Genomic DNA, 18507 nt, shown 5'->3' with positions numbered 1-18507 from the left:
AAAATAGTAAAACTACTTTTGGAACGAAATAAATTTACTACGTACAACCTATAATTTCGATGTGTGAAATTACAAGTTTCGTGTTATTTTACACCAGATTTTTTTACAGTGTATAATTGGTATGTTACGTTAGAATGTCTGTTATATATTCTATCTATATGTGGAAGAAAGGTTAGAATTACCGTATTATTTCACAAACAAAAACTAGCATTTTATTCTTTTCTAAAGAAAAATAAGACTATTTCTAATGCAGATAGTAATTTTTGTACACCGAAGGTTGCTTAATATATAACGAACTTATCATATTTTCGTATTAATGTTGAAATTATTAGCACAACGCACGAAAAATCCTCACATTCTAACGTACTTTTAGAATAAACATAACCAAATATATTTAATATTATAAGAAAAAGTTTCTCCGTGTAATGATACAGGATATATCGCTTTTGTAAATAAAAGAGTTGTAAGACTGTATCTTTCATAAATGACAAAACTGTTTTTAGGTTTAAACAATTTTGCTTCAATTTGAAGGATAGTGACTTGTATCAAAGTAAGAAAATCACTATCTAAAACTTTTACTTCCATGCGACTGAGATAATGAATTAATTCCTTACATAAATCTTTGACATAAACAGTGGAGATGGGAATTTTCGAATCTAAAGTTGTAGGTATAGGAATCAATCTCTCAAATATTTCTCTTGGTAATTTTCTGAAACAAAGTTCAAAATAATATTTTAGTGGACTACATGATTTACCGAAAGTCTATCTATAAGCTATAACTAAATTTACATTTAATAAATTTTCAGTTTAAGGGGAGATATTCCACTGAATTTGAGCTTTTTTCATAGAATTTTATTATAGTAAAAAAAATATTTATTCTACTTCAAATTTTTATATAATGAAATACAAGTCTTAAAGTACTAGAAAAAAAGTTTTCTTTTCGAAATGTAGTGTTAGAAAATTTCTACCGGAAGTGATCCTCTCTGAAAATTTGTCACGCATTTATTTTTACTTTAACAATATTTTTTGTTTTCGTTTCAACTAGGATTTTTAAAATCCAAAGTTATGGTCGAAACATTTAAAAGTCTGTCATTCGGTTTTTGTTCAATAAATATTTCTGATTTTAGTCAACACGATAATCAAAATGGCGCTGATTAAGAAACTTTTCAGTTTTTTAATTCAGGTTATCCGTTGCAGAAAAAAAGTATGACAAACTTTCAGGGAGAACCACTTTTGGCTGCCATTCTCTAAGACTTTATTTTAAAATTAATTCAATACTTGTATTTTACCATAAAAAATTGTTAAGTAATAAATATTTTTTTGACTATTGTACACCAGACAGGGGCCGTCCATAAATTACGTAAGTCACTTTTTTGGAAAATTTGACCACCCACCCCCCTTTGTAAGATTTTTTACATACATTAGCGCTATTTTTTCTACGGATCGTAAGATTTAGCAGACCCACCCCTCCCCCCAAAATGTCTTACGTCATTTATGGACGACCCCACACCAGTGGAAGAATTTACTACATTCCTCCACTGATGGTTTGGCCAGTGGAGAAATGAATTTGCGACTGAGAGAAAATTGGACTTATCTGTTTCCACAAAGCACAGTATTTTTCTGCAAGTTTGCTGCAAGTTTTCCATGCAAAGTTCGCAAGTTTGCATCCACGTTTGCAGCAAACTTGCATACAAATAAAAATGTCACCCTCTTGGCAAGTTTGCAATGAAAACTGGAGGAAAATTTGCAGCAAACTTTCTAAAATACCTAAAAAATTAAAAAAAAATTAAAAAATTTTTTTTTTCAAATTGCATATATTTTGATGAACGAAGCCTTCCCTGTAGGGAAGGTGACTAAAATATAGTGCGCAGCTCTAGATGTCATAGTAAACTACTGCGCATACATTTAAGTTTTTGCTATTTGGCGCAAGTTTGCTGCAAACTTGCCAAGCAGGGCCGGCGGAACCTATATGGAGACTATGGAGCACTCCATACTCTGCCGTGGATAGAGTATGGAATTCCATAGACTAAAATCATGACACATTTTATTAATAAATATATTTTTCCAAGAAAAATTATTGAAAATAAGTTGTAGGATTCACAAATAAAGATAAATTGTTTTTGTAATGTAATATTGAATAAATTATATCAGTCAACTAAATAATTTAAGTTTTTAATTTTACCTTCCCCCCCCCCCCGGTCATCAGTTATAAGAGCCATTGAACTCCATAGTCTAAAAAATTTAGTTCCGCCGGCCCTGTTGCCAAGTGGGTGACATTTTTATATTTATGCAAGTTTGCTGCAAACTAGCAATGCAAACTTGCGAAATTTGCATGGAAAACTTGCAGAAAATGTCTGTGCTTTGTGGGTTTAATGTCCTTTATTTCTCTAATACTACCCTTTGGCCGCAGTATTGTTTTGATATTTCCAATTAGAATCACAGTAAATTAAAATAATCCATTTTGGTGTTTTTTTAGTTTATGAATGAAATTTTTCTTCAGATCAAAACCAAGTCCATGATTTCCAAGTTCTAACTAACTATTTAACTAACATAGTTACTAACTACACGGAAAAAATTAATTTAGTACATTTTACGAAACTAATTTTGGAATAGTGGATACGGAGAGGAGTTTAGTATAAGATAAAACAGAATCAATAGTAATATATGATGACTGCGTTTCTCGAAAACTCAAAAAAAATTCTATGGAATTCACAAATGATCGGTTGGACGTTCTAATTCAAGAGTTTTGTAAAATGTTTAGCCTGAAGCGCATGCGCCACGGAAGAAAATATTCACGGAGAAAAAAACGAATAAAGCAGAAAAAAGAATTTCTTAATGTACCAATGAGCTCTCAAGACCATTTTTTCTCGTCTTCTATAGGAGATAGATGATTGGTTCGACACATGTGACTGCACTCTACAACGCAATGGTTCGCTTGGATTGGCTTATTTTATTCTGACACTAACTTAACGGAAATACGCATACATATAAACGAATTCTGACGCAACGCACATACAATATAACTCGCACTTGTAGATGAAAGAATTGAGTTTCTTTATATACTAACTGAGGAGATTAAAACTGCGCTTGTGAGAAATGTCAATATACTGAATATTAATTTTTAAAAAAATCATTTTTTTAAAAGTTATACAAAATATTTTATGGTTTTTAAAATAACATTTTTTGATTATAATTAGTTATAAAATCTCTATAAAATTTTTCAATTTTTAGAAAATAATTTTATTCTTAATTTTAAATTATAAATAAAAGGACAAAAAATTTTCAAAATTAAATTCAAACTCAAAAAATGTTTATATTAAATTGTCTAAAATTTGAAGTAATAACAGTTAAAACTTGAGAAATTAATATATATATTGTCATCGGTAAATATTATGATAAACTATAAAATTTATTGGAATGTAAATTAAAAGAAATTAATAATAATTAAAAGTTTGGATTACAAAAGCACATAAAAAATGTTACGAATTTGGAACAATGAAATGTGAAATCCTTTCTTAAAAAAGACATGGAGTGGAAAGGTCGAATGTATCGAAAAGTATCGAAGTAAAGAATGGGCAATGAGAATGTAAAATCTTAATAGAAGGGTGTTTTTAAAATTGTTTGTACATGTGAAGGTGGCGCTGCAGTCGTATGTTATTTAAAAAGAGCTCGAATATATAAATTTTATTTTTGTTAAGAGAAAGTACACATAATAAATCTTATTTTGCATTGTCAAAAAAAACGTCAACATTTCAAATATAAATAAGCAAATTATTAACTGAAAAAATTTGAATATTATTATTAATAAAATAATGGACTTGGACAATGGACATATAAAAACTAGCATCGTAGACGGCCGCTTGCGGCCGTCGGAGGAGCTAGTATGTAAAAGAAAACAATTATCCAAATGTTACCGGCAGGTAAAGCAGTTCTCTTTTTCCTCACATATTATCTCTATATACAGCAGACAAATACCGACGCGACGAGACAAGCTTCAACATATCTATTTATAACGCGACTTTTGGTACACCCCGTATAGAATTTTACGAAACTTTGTGTTCGAGAATTCAAGATAGACAGCGAAGTGGAAACTCAAACCACGCGTTTTTAGATTGCACGAAACATTTTTACCATTTTCTGATAAAATGTTCACCAGAAAATACGAAACATTTCTACATTCAAGCTGGTTTTATAAATTACAACACTGGTTGCAGTTTCTCGACAATTGTTCTGCTTAAAGTAGTGAAAGTTTCTGGGTTTTTGAAAAACTTCGTCAAGGAATCTTAAATATCCGCTAGTGCGAAATTAGTTTCGTAAAATCTGCTAAACTTATTTTTTCCGTGTAACTTACCAACTAATGAACTTAATAACGAACTTAATCACTAACTAACTAACTTATTACTATTTTCCCTGAAACGCTTTTTAAGTAAGAAATTCATAGTTTTAATTTTTTTCTCTTGTGCAGTTTTGCTGTAGCTGCAAATTTTGCATTTTTTTATTGATAGACTATATCATTACGAAAATGTTTAGCCCTTGGGGGCCGTCCATAAATTACGTAAGACATTTAGGGGGGAAGGGGGGGGAGGTCAGCAAGATCTTACGAACAATAGGAAAAATGGCGCTAATGTATGTAAAATATCTTACGAGGGGGGGGGGGTCAAATTTACCAAAAAAATGTCTTACGTAATTTATGGACAGCCCCTTGTGGACCTCGATTGCATTAAAAATGACAAGTATACACTAGATTTAGTGAACGAAACTACTTTTTTCATTTTTAGTATCCCCTTAAGGGCATCCGGGAAAGATCGAGCCCAAAAAGTGTTTTCCCGCGTGTCGTCTCACTCCTAAATAATTAAAAATATTTTGTTCGGATTTATCATAATAATTAGGGGAATTCATGATGATAAAGAATATTCTCGAAATTTGCAAGTAATTTTTGAAATAAATATTGAAAAACGAAATTACAAAAGTTGGATTTTTGGCGAAAGTTTCGGACAATTTGGCGGCGAGCACACAGACAAGTGGATTTATGTGTCAGTGGTCTAGGAGGTGGCGCCAATTCTCGGAAGTGGTCGCGACTTGAACTAAGGAAATGTCTCAATCTCAAATTACTCCACTTTCAATCGTTAATAAAATAATTTCCTCGCAAAATTATTGCAAAAACGGAGAGGGCCGTTCCTCGGAGAGTCTTCCTCTATCACCCGAAATATTTTATCCTCTCAAAATGAGACGTCTATACTGAACCGTTCAAAACCCCCTTTTTCCGTATATTTCAACAATTTTTTTCAATAATTATTTATCAAAATTTCTCTAAATTCCGAGGGGACCGCTAGTCCCAGAGCATTTCTCTATATTTACCAAAAAATCCCGACTCAAAATATTCTTTTCTTTTTAAATGAGACGTCTATCACGAAACCAGTATTTTTTCCCGGATGCCCTTAAACATTGGCAGCAAAAATTCAATCAATGAATTTAGTTATAAGCGCTGAAGTTACTAAAATCACTAATCAAGGGTTTCTGAAGTCGCGGATTTCGAATCCAATATCCAATATTTCAAATTTCAAAATGTCGGATCCAATACGGAAGACAGGTTTTTAAAAATCGTTTATATTCGTCTCAAATTCGTTAGGGTGGAGTCCCATGGCACCGTTTTGCGTTGCGTTTTGTAACTAGGCCATGAGTGCAAATATAGCAAACATATATCTCCATCTCTCTCACACTCATTGCCTAGTTACAAAACGCAACGCAAAACGCTGCCATGGGACTTCAGCCTTACTCGGTGATTTTCGTGGTCGCTGATTACAAATCCGATGTCAGATTTTGAAAATTCAAAGAGTTGGATTCAATAGGTGCGAAGTTGACGGAATTTTAAAAAACTCGTTGCACAATATACTATTTTTACTATAAAAAAAAGTTCTGAAAATAAACAAAATTCAGTGGAAACTCCTCTTAAAGTATAAAAAAGTAATGTATAAATAAACTATAAGGGACCGTCCATAAATTACGTAAGGCATTTTTCTTAAATTTTGACCCATGCACCCACGTCTGTAAGGCTCCGTAAGATTTTGAACCACCCACCCCCCCTATCTTACGTAAGTTTTTGCTTAGGTATTTTTTTACGAGAATTTACTAGTAGCATTGCAAAAAATTGTTTAACTAATAAAATGAATTAATAAATAAATGTTTGGTGTTTAGTGTATAGTTCTGTATTTCTTAGAATATACTTAAGGGCATTTGAACCATTATGACGTCACAATTTTAAAACTCATGCTTTGCACACATTGTGACGTCATAATGGTTCAAATGCCCTTAATTTATATAAAATTTATTAAACATATTTTCCTTTGGTCAAAATAATAAATATTAATGCAGAAATTTAGCTTAATATTAACATCTTTGGCATTGGGACGCGTCGCGTCTTCGTTGCGTTTTGGCTCATTCTGGAACGACCCTATCATAGCTTGAGAATTTCCGAAATTTATGGAGTAGTGTAAGAAAATATATCATACGTAAGAAATTCGTTTAACCAGGTACCCACCCATGTAAGTTAACATAGAAAAATTGTCCACCCACCCGCCCACCCAAATGGCCTTACGTAATTTATAGACGGCCCCTAAGATAGTTAAAAAAATATTTTTGGAATTTATAATTGAACTACTTTAGAGTAGTTACACTCAGAGAAAAAGTTTATTTCACTTAACCAAACTGTTAAATTAACCTATTTTATTTGTCACGATAAAACAATTTTGTTGATTTAAATAAAAATTTGGTTTATTTTAATAAATACGTAAAATTTGTTTGGTTATTGGAAAGAAATTTTTTATTTGAAGTTGTTTGTTTCATTTAACCAAATTTGTGTTTTGAATAGAGAATATTGTTTAGTTAAATACAGTTTGTTCGACACAACACACAAATTTGTTTGATTCAACCAAATCATTTTATTTGAGTCAAACAAACATATTTGCTTGTCTCAAAAAGTACATGTGTGAATTTAAAAATGGCGATCTCACTTGTCTACAGTCCGCGTTCGCGTCAAATTTATTTGTTAAATCGGTAAATCAAAGAAAAAAAATTATAAGTGTCGGTTAAATAAATATTAAATACATTGTGTTCATTGACTTACTGCATATTTAATTAATTTGTACCAGTGAGAAGAATATTTACAAAAAGGTTTTGTGAAGTTTTCAGTTTGTTGTTTCGAATAAACTTTTTTCTGAGTGCACGTATAAAAATCATAATTATAATATGTTTAATGTAATATTTCAAATGTTTTTTTATAATTAAGTAATTTTGTTTATATGAAGAAATACATATATAATATTTTACTTAATTGTTATTTATTTTCCTCCAATAATGTTTGAGTTTCCTAATTTAATATTTTCTACCCTGTTTAAAAAAATTATTTAAATGGATAGGATTGGATAGAATTTTCTTCCTTCAATCCTTGAAATTCGAATCCAATTTAATCAAATATTAAAAATCCAATCCACTTCTATCCAAAGTAGAAAATTAAATCCATTCCTATCATAAGTTTTGATGTATTATCTATCAAAGTTAATAATATACTAAAATTCAATATTTTACTATCAAGAGTTTGGATACAAATTCTATCAAATTCTATGAATCGAAAAATCTTATAATTTTCTATCCATGAGTTTTGATTGAATACCTATCAAATTCTTTCCAAATGAAAATTTAATATTTCTCTATCCAAGATTTGGATACAAATTCTATCAAATTTTATGAGTCGAAAATTCTTATAGTTTTCTATCCATGAGTTTTGATTGAATACCTGTCAAATTCTTTCCAAATGAAAATTTAATATTTCTCTATCCAAGATTTGGATACAAATTCTATCAAATTTTATGAGTCGAAAATTCTTATAGTTTTCTATCCATGAGTTTTGATTGAATACCTATCAAATTCTTTCCAAATGAAAATTTAATATTTCTCTATCCAAGATTTGGATACAAATTCTATCAAATTCTATGAGTCGAAAAATCTTATAATTTTCTATCTATGAGTTTTGATTGAATACCTATCAAATTCTTTCAACAAGAAAATACTATATTTCTCTATCAAAGATCTGGATACATTTTCTACCAAATCCTATTATCTGAAACGTCTTATAACTTTCTATCTATGAGTTTTGATGGAACACCTATTAAATTCCTTCCACATGAAATTTCACTTGTCATGTCAAATTAAAAATCAACAAGCTTGAGTTTGGATCTTGAATAATGTCATCTTGGTTTAATTTTATTCGGGGATGCATTCTATTTGGAATTTAAAGAGTTTGATTAATCGCGAATTGGAATTCATAAAATTGTCATTTTCGCCAATAGTTATTTTTGCAAAAAATTATTATTGCAAATTTACATTTTTACAAATATTTATTTTACTAAACTGTTATTTTGCAAATTTGTTACTTTTGCAAACTTGCATTCTTCGCAATTGACAGTTTTACAAATTGTTAGATACTTTTGCTAATTGTTATTTTTTCTTTTTTGCAAAACTGCTCTGTTATGAATCATTATTTCTGCTAATTGTTGTTTTGCAAATTTTATTTTTGCAAATTTGCATTTCTGGAATTGATATTTTTATGAATTTGTTACAGTTGCTATTTGTAATTTTGCCAATAGTAGGGTCAGACCGGCTAAACTGTGTTAAAAAATTTTCTCAATTTCATGCAATTTCACATGTAAAAATTCATTGTGTCACGTTTAGTGGAGACCCCCCCTCCCCCCAAAAACGTGACATCATTTGTGAACGCTCCCAATGTACATAACGAATTTTTTTATTAAAAACGCGCGCCAACTCCATAGTGGGAAAAAGTTGATTGTTGTGGAAAATTCAGTCTATAGAGGTCACAAATATTATTTGTTTTTAATAATTTTTTTTTAAATGAAATTTTGTAAAATTGCGCACCGATCTGTGGCGGTAGAATTTTGAAAACTGTTAACAAATATTTTTTATTTAACAACATATATGAACAAAAGAGGAAAAAATTTCCAAAATATTAGTTAACAAATGCGTAGCAATAATATTTTTTAAAGTTAAGATATCAGATTTAATCTGATTGGTGCACAATTTTATAAACTTTCATTTAAAAAAATTTATTAAAAACAAATAATATTTGTAACTTCTAGACTGAATTTTCCACGACAATCAAATTTTTCCCATTGTGGAGTGGACGCGCGTTTTTAATAAAAAATTCGTTAGGTACATTCCAAATTGAAAATACCAAAATTGTTTATTAGGAGCTTCAAGAAAAGACTACTGAGTATACTTCCTATGAGTTTTATTGCATTTGGAGGGGTAGAGAACACAAAAATAATTCAAATTGTTTATAAAATTGTTATTAAAAATAGGGAATTTTTAAATTTACAATCATGCAAATATTTTCTTTTAAAAGAGTGAACAATTTTGTGTAATCAGTGTAAATTTTATTAATTTATGGTAAACGACTTTTGAGTTATTAATTTTTTTTAAAGTTTGTAATATTTTGTTAATGCAAAAAAATAACAAAAATTTCAAAAAACGATTAAAAGTGTTTTATTGTTTTGTTGTGAACTACAGAGTTTCATAAAAGTTTTAATATTTTAGAAAATCATTGAAATTTTTTTAACACAGTTGAGCTGGCCTGACCCAGTCATTTTGCGAATTTTAATTTTTACGAATTTTCTGTTTTTTATTTCGCTTAATGTTATTTTTTGCAAATATTTGCAAAAAATTACAAAGCGGTCAAATGACATTTGAGCAAAAATGTATTAAATATTTAATTAATATTTTTAACATAATAGCATATATTGCAAATCTCTATAAATATTTTAATTTCTGCTTGTATTTTTTTAGGTACTTACAAAAATTATAATATTTTACATAAACTTACGTTTTTCAAAGTTGCAGTTTATATAGACAGGTCGAAAAATATTTCTCACGTCGATTCGATAGCCGCGGTCGTTAAGCGTTTAGATAGATAGGTCATAGGTGCGGGGTTCGATTCCCATAGGGTACAAGTTTTAATTTAATTCCTCCAGTTTAATTTAGAATGTTTGTATGTTTGGAGTGTGCTAAGAATATAATGTTACTAATGGTCATAAGAATCTTTTATTATTTTTTCCACAAATTTTTTTTTAAAACTATGTTTTCAATCGGATACAATGGGAAAGAACTTTTTGTTATTTTTCGATACAGGATTTGATAGAATTTAAATCAAAAAATCTTATTGGATTGGAAACAATTTTTAATAATCAATTTTGATAGAATTTGATAGGACTTTCTTCGAAATCAGTGGGACAACGCATGGGACAATTTTCGGATAGACAAAGTATTGATTTGGATAGACTTTCTATTAAAATTATGTGATAGAAACTGATTGTAATTGTTGAAAATTTTTGATTCAGAAACAGGATTGAAATGGAAAGAAATTTTTTTCTTTCCATTTCTATCAAATTTTTTAAACAGGGTAGTATACATATTATTGGTTAATTTATAATTTATTATATGTATAATTTTAAAATATCAATAATTATATAATAAATTATAAATTAACCAATAATATGTACTAGAAAATATTAAATTAGAAAATTCAAATATTATTAGAGGAAAATAAATAACAAAATTAAGTAAACAAAAATATTTATTTAAATGAACCAAATACGTTTACTAGAACTATTTATTTGAATCAAACAAATCTTTTCTCTTGAAATAAACAAATTTTTTAGTTATATTAAATAAAATTTTTTGGTTAAGTGTAATAAGCATTTGGTTAATACAAATAAACGTATTGGAAGAAATTTTTTGGTTGAATCAAACAAACGTTTGGTTGACTGTATAGCAATTCATTTATTTGGTTAATTCAACCAAAATTTGGTTGTTTCGAACAAATTTTTTTCTGAGTGTATATATAAGATTTACATTTCATAAAAAAATCTTAACGATTAAAAAAATTTTAACACACTTAACAATACATAATTAAACTCTGATTTATAATGTTATACACTATACCGATTATGGTTGACATTTAAATCATCCACAAATGGGTAGATATAATGTTGAATAGAATAGAACAATACTTCAAACTGTCTGCTACTGTAAGACCTCAAAGTGCAATTATCTATATCAAACCCAAATCGAAATAATGCGCCTATTTTAATAGAATCTTCGTCAACCTCACGATGACTCCATATCATAATACGTGATTTGTCATTTGTGAATTTTGAAGTTACGAGCTGAGCTGCTGTGCCTTTCGCGTTCTCGTAGTCTATAGCAGCTATCAATTCTTTTGGCACATTATTAACAACTAGTCTATTCATGAAGGCTAAGTAATTGTTTATCACTTGTTGATGGTCAGGAATATTTTCTTCAGATAGGTGAGGAATGCCAAGTTTTTCGATGTAATCAGAAAAGTTCTCATATTTTAGATCGATTACTTTTGGCACTATAATTTGCTCATTGACATTCACCTCTCCAATTTGTGCAATATAGGTTGATAAAGGACATACCGCCTTCTTCAAAAACTCTTTTGTTTTTTGTACTCTTTTAGAAACTTCATTACTATATTCACTATCAGTATGGTTATTCAATCTGGCGGTCCACTCTTTCGCTTCTATTTGAAGAAGTGTGACGAGTATCAAAGATATCAAATCAGTATCTACCAATTGTAAATTAAATTTCATATTATAAGTTTGTATCGTCATTTTACACAATTCTATAACATGTTCTGTGGATATAGATATTTTTAAAGGCGGCACTACTTTGTGAGTCACAATTAACAAATCGCTTATATATTGGGATGTTCTGAAACAAAATTAAAACAGAAGTAAATACCCAGGTAAAAATAATTCGACCGAATTTCATACACTTAAAAAAACATCTTTCACCTGTTTACAAGGAATCAATTATTTTTTTTATGTTATAGTAAAGATGCCAACTAGGAACAGTTAGTTAAAATGACAAGGATATTTAGTTGCTTAAGGGTGTTCGATCAAGAAAGGTATTTAAAAATGGCGGTCAGAAGTTATACTTTTTTTGATACGAATGTTTATCGCAATTGACACATTGATAGTAATTTAAAAAGAATGAGCCGGAATTTTGAAAATTTTTGCTTTAATTTGAGTCTAAGAAATTAAAGACTTTTTAACATATGCAACAATAGGAAGTAAACTAAGAGATTTCTATGTACCCGGTGGGTGCTGCCCTCTGAAGATATTTTTTAATAGCACTAATTTGTTTATATTTCGCTTGTGTGGTTCTAGTTTACTTCCTATCTTTCTATTTATGTATAAATATTCAATTTATTGGAAGAAAATGAAAGTACAACCATTCAAGATTCCGGCTGATTTTTTAAAAATTGCGATAAATGTCTCAATTGTGATAATACATAATCCATTTCAGATGAAGCATAAGTTCTGACAGCCATTTTTAAAGGTTTTTCTTGTTCGAACACCGTTAACTTAATTATTGTCAAACTTATTCACATTGCGAACCTAGACTAGTTTTTTTTTGTCTAGTGGCCTATTTTTGTTTCAAGTTTGCATTCATTGCTAAAAAATGTTTTCCGATTCGCAAAAGTCAATTTTAAAATATATGAAATTTTTTTTCTGTTAATATAAAATCGATCTGTAGCTGTGAACCAAACTAGAACTTTTGTTGCAAAAATAACAATTATTATTTTGTGGTCTGTTGTTAGGTCAAGATTTTTGAGAAAATAAAACCTTTTTATCCCACATGAACAAAAATGGCGCTTTTGGATAGCTGACGACAGAGTGTAAAGTAATTCATTTGTTCGACCGTATGAAAATGGCGTTCAATGTTTTCATACAAGTCGAACAATATAATGACTTTTACTCTCTGTCCGTCTGCTATCTGAAATCGACACTTTTATGCATTTGGAATAAAAAGTATCGTATGATTTATTATACGATGATTTTTGTTTCGGTCACTCGACCTTCACTCCTGTAAACCCTGAAAACCTATAAGTTTAATTAATACGGAAAGTATGTCATTTCGGGGACTTTCAGTTTTATTTTAAAAAGTGACAAAATTAATTAAATTAACTGCAAGCGTTTGTAAACTTACAATGAAGTGACCCTCTCATAGTTTTCGTCCAATTTCTGCTGTTCCCAATTTCTTTCGACATCTAAAAGAAATGTCTCATATAAAGCTTTATGCTATGATAAGATAAATATATATCCCTTAGTATCACAAAATTACTGTCCCAAAGCATTTTTCAAGAAATATGCAAATTAACGGGATCGTCTCGTGCGATGGATACAAAAAATTGCTTTTTATAATGTCAATTAATGTGTATTAAAACACTGTTATGTTTCTTACCAGGATTCTGATATGGAACTGCTTGTCCTCTTCTTCTTCTTCTTCTTCTTCTTCTTCCACCTCTCCAGTTTCTTCTACGATTTGATTTACATATATACAAGTAAACATAAAGGTAAATTTTAAAATAGGTAGTTTATTACTGTTATCTTTGAGTAAAATTTTTATTTCAGGTAAACCAGATGGTATAACTGGGGAATTTACGGTAGTAATACAGGGTTCCTACGAAAAATCGAATTCAAAATTCTAGGTTTTGCGGGTCGTTTTTCCAATTTCACTGATTCAAATTTACAAAAAAAAGTTTAAAAATTTCAGAAAAAATGTATTTGGAAAATTTTAAAATTGTCAAAGAGAAATAAAGCAAAGCTTGAAAAATTTATAAAATTTAAAAATTCCATGCCTTCTCCATGATTTCCAGATTCTGTGGGAACCATGTATTATTTAAATGTTTGTCTCAAGACAATCTTTCTTTAAAACATCAAATGAACAGGGTGGTCACAAGTTTCAGTTTATCAATTTCCCTGACAATTTACTGACATTAAAATTAATTTCCCTAAAATTCTTTCCACAGGAAAATATGAAAGTTTACAGAAGATGAGTAAAATTTATTTTATTTAATAATTTATAAAAATTACAATTAATAACCCTTCCTGAATTCAATTATTTTCTATAATTTTCAACTAAACTTCATCTCTAAACAAATTATTTTAAATATTTTTCCGAAAGTTCTTCTGGAATTAAATTATTAAAATATGAAAATTCAATTTTTTAAAATAATTCAACTGTCCACGTTTTTTTTTTTTTTTTTTTGCTTAGGGACTTTTGGGAAATCTGCCTACAGATACCTTGGATTCCGCACTCCAAGGTTATGTGGGGTTGGCGTGATAAAACAAAAGGAGATAAAAAAAGAAAAATAAATATATAAAATAGTAAATTTAATAAACTGGCAACCTACTGCCAGCCCGACCCACTAAAACCCGTAACCCTTCTTCTGGAGCCCTTTACCCTCCCTCGGAACTGTCGTAAGACTTTAGCCTTCGAGGGTGGCGCTCCAACTCTGTCGCTACTGCGACTTTCTGCTTTTCTCTGCGGTCATCCTGCGTTAATAGTTAAAAATTTACAACTATTTCAATATAAAGCGGAATTAACAGCACAACAATAATTAAGAATAACAAATGTGTAATTAAGTGTAAAAAGTCAGAAGATAAAATTATAAACGGATATATAAAAAAAAAGAAAAAATAAACGCGTATAAAAAATTGAAAACATAAAACTGTACAAAGATAAATAAAAAACACAAACAATTAAAAAATGTATAAGGACAAATAAATCACAAAATAAATTAATAAAAAACAAACGAACAAAATTAAAAGCTGTTTAAATTACGCTTTCTGGCGGCCGTCGAGATCCTTCCTCGACATAACCGAGATTATGAAGTTCTCGACTTGCCGCCAATTCTCCTCTGACTGGGTCATCAGCGATACCATGTTCTCCGGTGTAACTTGACTGTTTACACCTTCGAACATGGCCTGCCTCTCCAAGTCCCATTTCTTGCATGAGAAGAGGGTGTGCTCCGCGTTGTCCTCCGGGAACTGGCAATATGCACACACCTCGTCCTCGCGTAATTTAAAGCGGCACAGGTACGAGTTAAAACACCCGTGACCTGTGAGCGCCTGAGTCAGATAATAAGAGACTTCTCCATGCTTTCGGTTTATCCAGGTGGCAAGTGCCGGGATAAGGCAATAAGTCCATCGACCTTTTTCCTCACCATCCCATCTTTCTTGCCATCTTTCTATGAGCCTGTGCCTCGCTTCTTTGCGGATCAGGCCCTTGCTTGGTCTTAATTCCTCATTCAAGGAACTGCTTTCTTTAGAAAAGAGAAACATTTCTTCCCTTTCCCTCGCCAAAAGATCTGCTGGCGGGACACTTGCAAGGACCTGCACAGCACTCGTAGATACCGTCTTATATGCAGAGATGATACGCGTTGTTATCGATCTCTGCGCAGACAGTATCTTTTCACAGATGGTCACACATCTTTTACTCCTCAGGGATGGGGCCCACGCTGGTGCTGCATAGAGCATTTTAGCGTGGGCGACACTCGCCACCAGTCTTCTTTTTTGTTCACGGGGTCCGCCAACATTTGGCATTAGCCGTGAAAGATTAGCCGCACACTCGATCGCCTTATTTGACGCCGTAGCCATGTGGTGGTGGAAGTTTAATTTTCCATCTAACTCCACACCAAGATATTTAATTTGCTTACTCCACTTGACCTCGAATCCGTCTATCACGATTCGTGGGAGCTCATAACCACGTCTGTCTGTGACCAGCAGTGCCTCGGTCTTTTCCAGGGCCATTTCAAGACCTCTGGTATCCAGCCAGCTTTTAGCTAGTCGCAGACATTCCCTGTAAAAAAAAAGTATTGGGAGGTACGGGATTCCGTATTGCAAGTGCCAACCTGCCAATGCGGTATTCGCGAATTACCGCATTGGGTGTCGTGGTGAATACGGAAATCAAGGGGTCCCAATGCGGTGCCAGTTTTAAGCTTTAAAAAAACGAAAATACGTGACAGGAGGAAATAATTAGTGTCAGTGGAGAAATATGCGAGTTAAAGGAATGAGAAAATAATAATAGTGAGTGTAAAAATGAAATTTAAAAAAAAAAATGTAAGTTGAACTGTCAAATATGGGCCCAATGCGGCATAGGCTGATTTCAATGCGCCACAGCAAAAGCAACTTTGACTGGTTTAAATGGTGTGAAATAGGTAAACAAACATTTTCTAACACATTTGTGTCCGTACACAGACACTTTTCACTAAATCTGCCAACGTACAATTGGTAAGCATCTTCTAAATTACAATAATCGAAAATATTGTTTAGATTCATGCAGAAACGTGGTTATAAAATAAAAAATTGGAAAGTAATGTAATGCAAATCATATGTCAGCTGGGCCATTGTGTTCGCTCGATTCGCTCTGCTTGCTTCTGCCCTCTACTGGCGACTTGCACTATGTACCGATTGTGTACCGCATTGAAAGCAGCCTACGCCGCATTGGACTCATATTTGACAGTTCAACTTACCTTTTTTTCTTAAAGTTTCATTTTTACACTCACTATTATTATTTTCTCATTCCTTTAACTCGCATATTTCTGCACTGACACTAATTATTTCCTCCTGTCACGTATTTTCGTTTTTTTAAAGCTTAAAACTTGCACCGCATTGGGACCCCTTGATTTCCGTATTCACCACGACACCCAATGCGGTATTTCGCGAATACCGCATTGGCAGGTTGGCACTTGCAATACGGAATCCCGTACCTCCCAATACTTTTTTTTTTACAGGGTTCGTTCACCAATGTCCCAAGAGCCTCCTCACTTTCGGCAGTGCACACGAATAACGCGTCGTCCGCAAAGCCGATGATCACCGCACCTTCGGGCAGATCCATTCGCAGAAAATCATCGTAAGATACATTCCATACAAATGGACCCACCCTCGAGCCTTGAGGAGCCCCACGCTGCATCTCTTCCCTGAGAGTGCAGGTGTCTCCCTCATATATAACCCACCTGTCGCTAAGATAATTATCCATTATCCGCAACAAGTAGGGCGGCATGTTTTTCTTTTCCATCGACTCGATGAGATCTTATTCCATCTTGCGGAATTAAACGCGTTGCGTATGTCAATTGCTACCAACGCGCAGAAGCTCTTCTTTTTCCCAGGTCCCAATTTGTTTTTTCCTGCTTTGGCTATGTCCACAACTGCCTGGATGGCATCAACCGTGGACTTGCCTTTACGGAAACCAAATTGGTGATCGGATAGACGATTCTCTTCGGTCAAGTGGCTTTGCATTCTCTGCAGAACCATATCCTCTAGAAGTTTACCCATCGTATCTAGCAGGCATATAGGCCTGTACGATGAAACCTTATCTAGAGGTTTTTCACCTTTCCTTAGGAGGACTAACCTCTGTCGCTTCCAGTCGCGGAAGAACTCTCCTCTCTCAAGGCAAAGATTGAAGCATCGAAGCAGAATCTGGGGTGAAGTGTCGATTACCAACTTTAGGATCTCGTTACTTATCCCATCGATTCCAGGCGCCTTGCCTGTTTTCAATCTTTTGCCTGCTTTTTGCAGTTCACTAAGTGTGAAGAGTTCTTCCTCTTCGACTTTGCAAAAACTCCAGTCCCTTCTAAGGTATGGCTCCGCAGGAGGAAACAAAGAACTTATTATCTTTCTGACCCAATCGGGATTGTCCAGACCGGGTGTCTTTTGCCTCGTCACTAATTTTTTAGTTACGATTTTAAAAGCCAGACCCCATGGGTCCTTATCGACTTCCTCGATTAGGTCCTTCCAGCTATGGCGTCGCGACTTCCGGATCTCTTTCTTGAGGTTCTTTTTCGCCTCCTTGAAAGCCTCTTTCAGCAAGGGATCTCCCTTAGATCGGGTATATGTCCTTCTTGCTTTGAGGCATTCCTTTCTCAAGGAGGCTAGCTCCTCTGACCACCAGTGCAAGGATTTTCTTACGGGAGTGGCGCCTTTGCGTGGCATTGACGCATTGCAAGCGGTGACTATCATGTTCCTCACCGCTCGCACCTCCGCATCCAGTCTGCTCGGCCTCTTCACCCAGCCCAAGTCCTCAATTAAAAGGGCTTCTCTTAGGGACCGGCCGAACTTTTCCTTGTCGAGTCTCTTCATATTCCACGAGGAGGTTTTGCGACTAGGAGCATCCTGTCTTTTTCCTCCTCGTGTGTCTCCCATCGAGACTGAGAACTCAATATACTGGTGGTCACTTGCGGTATATTCCTCAGAGACCCGCCAGTCGGTTATGCGGCTAAATAGTTTAGACGATGCGATTGTTAGATCTATAATTGATCCGATCGCACCTCGTCTAAAAGTCCATGTATTGCCTCGGTTTACTGCCAATAAGTCGTTTCTGGAGATCATTTCTCCAATACGAATTCCTCTCTTGTCGAGTCTCGTCTCACCCCACTCTGGCGACTTTGCGTTAAAATCACCAGTGATGATGACATCCAGCCTGGATTCTGTGAGGCTCGCTTCTAGGTCTTCGATATTGGCTTCGAAGTTTGTCAGTGGGTCGTTGGGTGAGAAGTAGCAGCTATACATACGTATATTAGCCACCTCTATCCACACGAACCCACTGCTCGTCTCCAGAAACTTGTCAACC

The 18507-nt window shown here is 32.8% G+C and overlaps 2 protein-coding genes across 3 annotated transcripts in view; one reads left to right on the top strand and one right to left on the bottom strand.

Annotated features, from left to right (window-relative positions):
• The window catches only part of LOC122506185, a 30746-nt gene extending 17151 nt beyond the window's left edge, over positions 1 to 13595 (top strand). Inside the window, exons 2-3 of the mRNA XM_043618236.1 lie at positions 13342 to 13450; positions 13509 to 13595. Coding sequence (XP_043474171.1) covers positions 13342 to 13450; positions 13509 to 13585 — 186 coding nt within the window. The 3' untranslated portion in view covers positions 13586 to 13595. The remainder of the gene's footprint in view (positions 1 to 13341; positions 13451 to 13508) is intronic.
• On the bottom strand, positions 10988 to 13419 carry LOC122506170. 2 transcript variants are annotated; one of them, XM_043618216.1, is made up of 3 exons: positions 13339 to 13419; positions 13084 to 13144; positions 10988 to 11802 (listed from the first exon to the last, which is right to left on the bottom strand). In XM_043618216.1, the coding sequence occupies exon 3, from the start codon at positions 11700 to 11702 to the stop codon at positions 10998 to 11000; it is 705 nt and encodes a 234-aa protein (XP_043474151.1). In that variant the 5' UTR covers positions 11703 to 11802; positions 13084 to 13144; positions 13339 to 13419; the 3' UTR covers positions 10988 to 10997. The 2 variants fall into 2 exon arrangements, with proteins under 2 accessions (XP_043474151.1, XP_043474159.1); XM_043618224.1 differs by lacking the exons at positions 13084 to 13144; positions 13339 to 13419 and adding an exon at positions 11886 to 11974.
• Positions 13596 to 18507: the final 4912 nt, after the last annotated feature.

This window comes from Leptopilina heterotoma, unplaced genomic scaffold (genome assembly GCF_015476425.1).
Source record: "Leptopilina heterotoma isolate Lh14 unplaced genomic scaffold, ASM1547642v1 Lhet_113, whole genome shotgun sequence".
Classification (NCBI taxonomy): domain Eukaryota; kingdom Metazoa; phylum Arthropoda; class Insecta; order Hymenoptera; family Figitidae; genus Leptopilina; species Leptopilina heterotoma.
Note: the sequence above shows the minus strand (reverse complement) of the source record. Positions and strands in the feature narration are given on the sequence as shown.